The sequence below is a fragment of the Salmo salar genome, chromosome ssa03 (assembly GCF_905237065.1).
Source record: "Salmo salar chromosome ssa03, Ssal_v3.1, whole genome shotgun sequence".
NCBI classification, from domain to species: domain Eukaryota; kingdom Metazoa; phylum Chordata; class Actinopteri; order Salmoniformes; family Salmonidae; genus Salmo; species Salmo salar.
The window spans coordinates 45236050-45246876 of record NC_059444.1 but is presented as its reverse complement, the minus strand read 5'-3'; the positions used below and the strand labels follow the sequence as shown (position 1 = coordinate 45246876).

The following is a 10827-nucleotide window of genomic DNA, read 5'->3' as shown; positions in this document are numbered from 1 at the left end:
TCTGTTGGGGTGGTATGCGAATTGGAGTGGGTCTAGGGTTTCTGGCATGATGGTGATGATGTGAGCTATGACCAGCCTTCCAAAGCACTTCATGGCTACCGATGTGAGTGTTACGGGGTGGTAATCATTTAGGCAGGTTACCTTCGTTTTCTTGGCAACAGGGACTATGGTGGTCTGTTTGAAACATGTAGGTATTACAGACTCGGTCAGGGGGAGGTTGAAAATGTCAGTGAAGACATTAGCCAGTTGATCTGCGCATGCTTTGACTACATGTCCTGGTAATCCGTCTTGCCCGTGGTTTTGTGATTGTTGACCTGTTTAACCTCTTACATCTAGACGTTCCGCTAGCGGAACACCTGCTCCATTATCCAATGATGGGCGTGGCGCGAAATACAAACTCCTCTAAAATACAGAAACTTCCATTTTTCAAACATATGACTATTTCACAGCATTTTAAAGATAAGACTCTCCTTTATCTATATTTATTTATTAGATTATGTCAGCAGAGTACCAAGCCAGAAATAATCAGACACCCATTTTTCAAGCTAGCATATAATGTCACAAAAACCTAGAAGACAGCTAAATGCAACACTAACCTTTGATGATCTTCATCAGATGACAACCCTAGGACATTATGTTATACAATACATGCATGTTTTGTTCAATCAAGTTCATATTTATATCAAAAACCAGCTTTTTACATTAGCATGTGACGTTCAGAACTAGCATACCCCCCGCAAACTTCCGGGGAATTCGCTAACATTTTACTAAATTACTCACGATAAACGTTCACAAAAAGCATAACAATTATTTTAAGAATTATAGATACAGACCTCCTCTATGCACTCGATATGTCCGATTTTAAAATAGCTTTTTGGTGAAAGCACATTTTGCAATATTCTAAGTACATAGCCCAGGCATCACGGGCTCGCTATTTAGACACCCGGCAAGTTTAGCACTCACCATAATCATATTTACTATTATAAAAGTTTGATTACCTTTTGTTGTCTTCGTCAGAATGCACACCCAGGACTGCTACTTCAATAACAAATGTTGGTTTGGTCCAAAATAATCCATCGTTATATCCGAATAGCGGCGTTTTGTTCGTGCGTCCCAGACACTATCTGAAATGGTAACTCAGGGTCGCGCGCGTGGCGCAATTCGTGACAAAAAAATCGAAATATTCCATTACCGTACTTCGAAGCATGTCAACCGCTGTTTAAAATCCATTTTTATGCCATTTTTCTCGTAAAAAAGCGATAATATTCCGACCGGGAATCTCCTTTTAGCTAAACAGAGGAAAGAAAACAAAGCATTCGGTCGACGCGGGCACGAGCCTGAGTCTCACAGTACTGTAACCAGCCACTACCCAAACACGCTACTTTGTTTCAGCCAGAGCCTGCAAAGCCACGATTCAGCTTTTTACCGCCTTCTGAGACCCTATGGCAGCCGTAGGAAGTGTCACGGGACAGCTAAGATCCTCACTCTTCAATAAACAGAGACAAGAAGAACGACACCTTGTCAGACAGGCCACTTCCTGCCTGAAACCTTGTCAGGTTTTTGCCTGCCAAATGAGTTCTGTTATACTCACAGACACCATTCAAACAGTTTTAGAAACTTTAGGGTGTTTTCTATCCATATGTAATAAGTATATGCATATTCTAGTTACTGGGTAGGAGTGGTAACAAGATTAAATCGGGCACGTTTTTTATCCAGCCGTGAAAATACTGCCCCCTAGCCATAACAGGTTAAAGGTCTTGCTCACATCGGCTACGGAGAGCTTGATCACACAGTCGTCTGGAACAGCTGGTGCTCTCATGCATGCTTCAGTGTTGCTTGCCTCAAAGCGAGTATAACATGCATTTAGCTTGTCTGGAAGGCTCGCGTCACTGGGCAGCTCGTGGCTGGGTTTCTCTTTGTAGTCCGTAATAGTTTTCAAGCCCCACCTCATCCGATGAACGTCAGAGCCGGTGTAGTAGGATTCAATCTTAGTCCTGTATTGATGCTTTGCCTGTTTGATGGTTCGTCTGAGGGCATACCGGGATTTCTTATTAGCGTCCGGATGAATGTCTCGCTCCTTGAAAGCGGCAGCTCTAGCCTTTATCTAGGTGTGGATGTTGCCTGTAATCCATGGCTTCTGGTTGGGAAATGTACGTACTGTCACTGTGGGGACGACGTCGTCAATACATTTATTGATGTAGGCAGTGACTGAGGTGGTATACTCCTCAATGCCATTGGATGAATACCGGAACATTTTCCAGTCTGTGTTAGCAAAACAGTCCTGTAGCATCCGAGTCATCTGACCACTTCCGTATTGAGCGAGTCACTGGTACTTCCTGCTTTAGTTTTTACTTGTAAGCAGCAATCAGGAGGATAGAATTATAGTCAGATTTGCCAAATGGAGGGTGAGGGAGAGCTTTGTATACTTCTCTGTGTGTGGAGTAAAGGTGGTCTAGAGTTGAATTTCTTCATCTGGTTGCACATGTGACATGCTGGTAGAAATTTGGTTAAACAAATTTAAGTTTGCCTGCATTAAATTCCCCTGCCACTAGGAGCACCTCTTCTGGATGAGCATTTTCTTGTTTGCTTATGGCCTTATGCAGCTTGTTGAGTGCGGTCTTAGTGCCAGCATCGGTTTGTGGTGGTAAGTAGACAGCTGCGAGTAATATAGATGTGACCTCTCTTGGTAGATAGTGTTGTCTACAGCTTATCATGAGCTATTCTACCACAGGCGAACAATAACTTGAGACTTTAATATTTGATATCGTGCACCAGCTGTTATTGACAGTCACACACCCCCGCCCTTCATCTTACCAGACGTAGCAGCTCTGTCCTGTCGAAACATGGAGAAGCAAGCCAGCTCTATATTATCCGAGTTGTTGTTCAGCCAAGTCTTCGTGAAACATAAGATATTCGTTTTTAATGTCCCGTTGGTAGGATGTCTTAATCGTAGATCGTCCCATTTGTTTTCCACTGATTGCACGTTGGCCAGTAATACAGAGGGTAGTGGTGGTTTACTCACTTGCCAACAAATTCTCACAAGGCACCCAGACCTCCACCCCCTGCATTTCCTTCTTTTCTTCACGCGAATGGCGGGGGTTTGGGCTTGGTCTCCGGGAAGCAGTATATCCTTCACGTCGGACTTGTTAAAGAAAAATATCTTCGTCCAGTTTGAGGTGAGTAATCGCTGTTCTGATGTCCAGAAGCTCTTTTCGGTCATAAGAGACGGTAGAAGCAACATTATGTACAAAATGAGTTACAAACCATGCGAAACAACGAACAAATAGCACTGTTGGTTAGGAGTCCGTAAAACGCAGTCATCCCCTCCGGCGCCATTATCTAGTGTTGGAGTCATGCGTGGCCACGCAGTCGTGGGTGAACAGGAGGGGACTAAGCACACACCACTGTGGGGCCCCTGTGTTGAGGGTCAGCATGGCGGAGGTGATGTTGCCTACTCTCACCACCCTGGGGTCGACCTGTCAGGAAGTCCAGGATCCAGTTGCAGAGGGAGGTGTTCAGACCCAGAGTCGTAATCTGGTGACGAGCTTGGAGGGGACAATGGTTTTGAACGCTGATCTGTGGTCAATGAAGAGCATTCTCTTATAGGTATTCCTCTTATCTAGGTGGGTGAGTGTGGAGAGCAATTGATATTGCGTCATCTATGGATCTGTTGGGTTGGTATGCAAATTGGAGTGTGTCTCGGATGGTGGAGTTAATGTGTGCCATAATGTGTGCCATAATCAGGTTCTCAAAGGACTTCCTGATTTCAGAAATGAGTGCAACAGGGTGGTTGTGGCATAAAGCCTTAGAGTTCTTAGTGACAGGAATGATGCTGGTCATCTTAAAATTTGGGGATTACAGACTGGGACAAGGAGAGGTTGAAAGTACCGTGAATATGCCTGCCAGCTTTTCTGTGTATGCTCTGAGAAAGTGCCCTGGAATACCATAGGGCCCCCGCGTTCTTGCGGGTGTTGACCTGATTAAATGACTTTTTCACGTTGACCTCGGAAAGCGAGATCCTTATCTTCTGGGTCGATGACGGCCATCACACCTGGCACTATTTTGTTGAAACAAAGAACTTTCTTCTGAAACTTGTCAGTCTATTCTTGCTCTGAGAAATGAAGGCTATTCCATGCAAGAACAGGCTCTAACCAGAATAGAAAGAGGAGTGGGAGGCCCCGCTGCACAACTGAGCAAGAGGACAAGTACATTAGAGTGTCTAGTTTAAAAACAGACGCCTCACAAGTCCTCAAATGGCAGCTTCATTAAATAGTACCCGCAAAACACCAGTCTCAACGTCAACAGTGAAGAGGCGACTCCGGTATGCTGGCCTTCGGGGCAGAGTTCCTCTGTCCAGTGTCTGTTCTTTTGCCCATCTTAATCTTTTCTTTTTATTGGCCAGTCTGAGATATGGCTTTTTCTTTGCAACTCTGCCTAGAAGTCCAGCATCCCAGAGTCGCCTCTTCACTGTTGAGATTGAGACTGATGTTTTGCGGGTACTATTTAATGAAGCTGCCATTTGAGGACTTGTTTTTAAACTACCGTAAATTCCGGACTATAAGCCGCAACTTATTTCCCACGCTTTGAACCTCGCGGCTTAAACAATGACGCGGCTAATATATGGATTTTTTCCGTTTCAAATGTTTTTTTAGTTTTTTTTTTAAACCCACATTCTGTGACGTGCTCAGTTTTTTTGGCGGCATGAAGCTTTCATTAGACCAATGAAATTGCCGTACGGGTTAAGGTCAAAGAACTTTTTTGTTTACTGTTTAGATTAAATCGAGCGCTCTCAAACTTCCTATCATTCTGATTATGGTAGTCATTTTGTCACCCTCATCATGGCAAAGACACAGAGAAATGCATATGATGCAGCTTTCAAGTTGAATGAGATTGATCTGGCTGTTGGAAAAGGAAATAGAGCTGCTGCACGGGAGCTTGGTCTTAATGAGTCGATGATAAGACGTTGGAAACAGCAGCGTGAGGAATTGAAAACTAAAGCTTACTGCAAATTTTTTATTTTTTGTTACAAGCCGTGTTTCGTTAAAGCCTATTTATTTTTGTTACAAGCCGTGTTCCATTAAAGCCTGTGTACAGTTCATTTGTTTCAATGTACCGGTAGGCACCTGCGGCTTATAGACATGTGCGGCTTATTTATGTTAAAAAAAAAAAAACGATTTAATTCAGTGGGTGCGGCTTATATTCAAGTGCGCTTAATAGTCCGGAAATTACGGTAGGTATTGCCAGCCTAATCTCGGGAGTTGATAGGCTTGAAGTCATAAACAGCGTTGTGCTTCAAGCATTGCTAAGAGCTGCTGGCAAATGCAGTAAAGTGCTGTTTGAATGAATGCTTATGAGTCTGCTGCTGCCTACCACTGCTCAGTCAGACTGCTATATCAAATATCAAATCATAGACTATAATATAATAAACACACAGAAATACGAGTCTTTGGTCATTAATATGGTCAAATCCGGAAACTATCATTTCAAAAAACAAAACGTTTATTCTTTCAGTGAAATAGAGAACTGTTCCGTATTTTAGCTAACGGGTGGCATCCCTAAGTCTAAATATTTCTGTTACATTGTACAACCTTCAATGTTATGTCATAATAATGTAAAATTCTGGCAAATTAATTACGGCCTTTGTTAGGAAGAAATGGTCTTCCCACAGTTCTCAATGAGCCAGGTGGCCCAAACTGCTGCATATACCCTGACTCTGCTTGCACTGAACACAAGAGAAGTGACACAATTTCCCTAGTTATTATTGCCTGCTAACATGAATTTATTTTAACTACATATGCTGGTTTAAAAATATATACTTGTGTATTGATTTTAAGAAAGGCATTGATGTTTATGGTTAGGTACATTTGTGCAACGATTGTGCTTTTTTGCAAATGCGCTTTTGTTAAATCATCACTCATTTGGCGGAGTTGAAGTAGGCTGTGATTCGATGATAAATTAACAGGCACCGCATTGATTATATGCAACGCAGAACAAGCTAGTTAACCTAGTAATATCATCAACCATATGTAGTTAACTAGTGTTTATGTGAAGATTGATAGTTTTTTTATAAGATAAGTTTAATACTAGCTAGCAACTTACCTTGGCTCCTTGCAGCCACAAGGTCCTTTTGAAGCTGCACGCGTGTAACAGGTGGTCAGCCTGCCACGCAGTCTCCTCCTGGATTGCAATGTAATCGGCCATAGTCGGCTTCCAAAAATGCCGATTACCGATAGTTACGAAACCTTGAAATCGGCCCTAATTAATCGGCCATGCCGATTAATCGGTCGACCTCTAATTTTAATGGACAAAAAAAATTGCTTTTATTCCAAAACAAGGACATTTCTAGGTGACCCCAAACTTTTGAACGGTAGTGTAGGTTTTCTTGATTGTTTATGGCTTTGTACAGTTCGTTAAGTGCCAGCTTGTTATTTCTCTTATCCTGAGGTGGAATGTATACAACAATCACGATAAGAGCTGAAAACTCCCTCGGGAGGTAGAAGGGTCGGCATTTGACCATCAGGTATTCCAAGACCGGTGAACAGTGGGTCGACACTTCCACCGCCCTGGAGTTAGCACACCACTTGGAGTTGATGTGGAGGGAAACCCCTCCCCGCCTCGATTTCCCCGACTCCACTGTCCTGTCCACCCTGTGAATGGAGAATCCATTGAGTTGGATAGCCATGGGGGTATCTTGTCCGAGAACCATGTTTCAGAAAAGCAAAGAATATTGCAGTTTCGAGAGTCCCGTTGTTAGCAAATCCACAATCGGCGGTCATCCATCTTATTGTCGAGTGACTGTACATTCGCCAGTAGAATGGAGGGAAGAGGTGGCCGGTTTTCCTTTTTTGCCTTAATATCGCCAGGACCCCCCCCCTTACCTCTGTAATGCCAGCGTTTTCCTCTTGGGTAGCATGAAAATTGGGTCGGAGTACTTTCTGAAGGCACTGTATATGTTAAAGCCAAGTCTTGAAAAGTTTACAGGCATGTGTGTATTGGTGTGTGCTGTTGCATGAATGAATGCATGGTAAACTACATAACATTTTCCTCTTTGTAATATCTTTCAGGAGCATTAGAATGGACGCCCATCTTATGAAGATTTTGGAATCATTGAGATGATGAAAACAGAACTATTAACAGTACTATTGAGGTTTCTAAAGTATATTTTCAACACTTTGCGGCTTACCTTTCCTTTTTGTAATGCACTAGCTATAGAATAACAAAAAATATTTAACGAAAATCTATATTTCTTTTCTTTCTTTTTTTTTCTTATTTTATTTTATTTTTTTACCTAAAAACTGATATTTTACTGGGCAATTTGGAATACCCTCTGGTCTTGAGAATATAACATTTTTTTTTTTGATCAAACTTGAACTTAAAATGTATCGGTGTGGCTTTGAACAAAATGCAGTATAATCAATTTTGTCCAGTTTTAGCAATAAAATGGTATTGGCTTAGCAGTCTTGAGTATTGAGTATAATGACAGTTTTGTTTTTGTGAACTATGTTTTAAGCATGTGTTTGTGCTTGTGTTGATTTGTGTTTTTACCTAGAATTTTTTTTTGTTGAGAGATTGAAATGTAATGTATTATTGTTGGAAAAAGGTTTTCTTTTGTACTAAATTCCTGGTATGGTGTCTAATTTCTTATTTAATCCTGTTATTCTTCTGTGTTATTGTTTTGTTTTCTGTTCAGGGAGGTGCAATATCTCATTTCGGTTTGCAGACAAATATGTTGACAAATGAGTTCTTATTCCTACATTAGAAATCTTAGGTTTAAGCCTAAGTGTAATAAATGCTTGTCAAAATGATCTGTTAGAGAGTGGGGTTATTATTATGAGTTTGATTTAATCTTGTTATGTATGTATCCTTATGTACATGGGTATTTAAGTATATTTGTTGAATAAGGATTGTTTGTGTAGTTTTCACATGGATGCTCTCCCAGTTTTCTGTAGTCACTGCTCAAATATGGTAAATATGTTTCGAAATTTGATGTTGCATCTCTCACCAAGTGCAAATATAAACCCAGTATACGCTCTGTGCTCAAGACTGCTAAGCCTTTCTTTCATTCTACCTGTTAAAAATATTTGTTTTTGTATGGCAAATGTAAGTGTGTACCCCCTAGCTTCCACAATATCCCAACCAGAACACTCTGTTACTCGCTAACATGATTGTTTTTGTGTAAGCAAGAATGTATGCTATGATTTGTTACATGATTACTGTCTCTACTATATTTTCTAATGACAAGGCATACTGTATCCTCTGATTTTGTTTTGGAATTTTTTTCTCATATGCACAGCTAACGATGTATTTAAAAGTAGAGTCATTTTTTTGTTCCTGGGGCAGTTGATACCATTTGGGCTATTGTAAAGCACATTCCTGTTTTGAAATGTTTGCTGCCTTTTCAATGGCAAATTAGCTTAACTGCAGAGTTACCCAGAGAGCCATATCACTGGACTAACAAATTCATTGTTCTGTAGCATAGTGTGATTTAGATACCTTAAGTGTAAAGTTTTATATGCCATAAACATGAATAGAGGCAATATATATTCTCACTAGTTTATTTCTATGCTTTCTTTACTCTTTGACTCAAAGTAATTTGCCACAATTGCTTTTGTGGTGAAAATATAGAATCTTTATTTTTGTACTGTTAAAAAGTTAACTGCACCGGTATGAAGTATAATGATTTGTCAATCTCCCTACCAGTTTTCTTTGTTGCTGTGTATCCTGCTTCAATTAAATCTAAACTCCAAGATTGAGTATGAATTTACCTGTTCTTTCAGAAGCATTATTTTTAATCTGATCCTATTTAATTTTTTCAAGATATGAAATGACATGATGTGGACAGCAAATGTAATGACTAGGTTTCTGCCAGAAAAGAAGCATAAGTGTTATGTGTTTACAAGTCTATTGTTTTTAATTTAATCCATTAGCAAAATGCAATCCCTCATTCGCTCACTCGTGCATTAAAACACATTAGCAAAAAAAGTTGTAGAAGTCTGTCAAATTGCGGCCTTGCCCCAGATGATCATGTGTTTCAAAAGAGAATGGTGTATCCCAAATGCCAGCCTATTTCCTACATAGTGCACTACTTTTGACCATAGGGCTCTGGTCCAAAGTAGTGCACTCAGGGCCGACCCTGGGCTTAAGCGACATAAGCCGACGCTTAGGGCCCCCGGTCACTAGGGCCCCCCCCCCAAAAAAAACATAGTGCCTTCAGAAAGTGTTCATACCCCTTGACTTATTCCACATTTTGTTGTTACAGCCTGAATTCAAAATTGATTCAATGGATTTTTTTGCACCCATCTACACACAATACTCTATAATGACTAAGTGAACACATGGTTTTGTTGCTTATTTATTTGGAAATGAAATGCAGAAATATCTCATTTACATAAGTATTCACACCCCAGAGTCAGTACACTTTTGGCAGCAATTACAGCTGTGAGTCTTTATGGGTAAGTCTCTCTAAGAGCTTTCCACACCTGGATTGTGCAACATTTGTTTTTTTAAGAAAAGAAAAAAAATGTATGTATTCTTCAAGCTTTGATCATTGCTAGACAATCATTTTCAGGTCTTTCCATAGATTTTCAAGTAGATTTAAGTGAAAACTGTAACATTCACTGTCTTGGTAAACAACTCCAGTGTAGATTTGGCCAATGTTTTAGATTTTTTTTTTTTTTCACCTTTATTTAACCAGGTAGGCCAGTTGAACAAGTTCTCATTTACAACTGCGACCTGGCCAAGATAAAGCAAAGTAGTGTGACAAAAACAACAATTGGCCACATCGGATAAACGAACGTACAGTCAATAACACAATAGAAAAATCTATGTACAGTATGTGCAAATGTAGTAAGATTAGGGAGGTAAGGTAATAAATAGGCCATAGTGGCAAAATAATTACAATTTAGAATTAACACTGGAGTGATAGATGTGCAGATGATGATGTGCAAGTAGAGATACTGGGGTGCAAAAGAGCAACAAAATAATAACAATGGGGATGAGGTAGTTGGGTGGGATATTTACAGGTGGGCTGTGTACCGATCGGTAAGCTGCTCTGACAGCTGATGCTTAAAGTTAGTGAGGGAGATATGAGTCCAGCTTCAGTGATTTTTGCAATTCGTTCCAGTCATGGCAGCAGAGACCAGTGAAATATACCTGCTGGAGCGCGTGCTACTGGTGGGTGTTGCTATGGTGACCAGTAATCTGAGATAAGGCGGGGCTTTACCTAGCAAAGACTTATATGTCCTGGAGCCAGTGGGTTTGGTGACGAATATGTACCGAGGGCCAGCCAACGAGAGCATACAGGTCGCAGTGGTGGGTAGTATATGGGGCTTTGGTGACAAAACGGATGGCACTGTGATAGACTGCGTCCAGTTTGCTGGATGTAGTCTGGAGGCTATTTTGTAAATGACATCGCCAAAGTCGAGGATCAGTAGGATAGTTAGTTTTACAAGGGTATGTTTACATTTACATTTTAGTCATTTAGCAGACGCTCTTATCCAGAGCGACTTACAGTAGTGAATGCATATATTTCATTTTTTTTTCTCCGTACTGGTCCCCCGTGGGAATTGAACCCACAACCCTGGTGTTGCAAACACCATGCTCTACCAACTGAGCCATACGGGACCATGTTTGGCAGCATGAGTGAAGGAGGCTTTGTTGCGAAATAGGAAGCAGATTCTAGATTTAATTTTGGATTGTAGATGCTTAATGTGAGTCTGGAAGGAGAGTTTACAGTCTAACCAGACACCTAGGTATTTGTAGTTGTCCACATATTCTAAGTCAGAACCGTCCAGAGTAGTGATGCTAGTCGGGCGGGCGGGTGCGGGT

The 10827-nt window shown here is 40.9% G+C and overlaps 1 protein-coding gene across 6 annotated transcripts in view; it reads left to right on the top strand.

The window, feature by feature from the left end:
- Positions 1-10827, top strand: part of LOC100196681 (far upstream element-binding protein 3) — a 131232-nt gene that overhangs the window by 94678 nt on the left and 25727 nt on the right. For 3 of the 6 annotated variants that reach the window (XM_014191994.2, XM_014191993.2, XM_014191991.2), the window contains one exon: positions 7065-8764. The exons of the other annotated variants lie outside the window; for them this stretch is intronic. In XM_014191994.2, the coding sequence (XP_014047469.1) occupies positions 7065-7093 (29 nt within the window). In that variant the 3' untranslated portion in view covers positions 7094-8764. Of the gene's footprint in view, positions 1-7064; positions 8765-10827 lie in introns of those variants that run through there. 6 annotated transcript variants of the gene reach the window in all.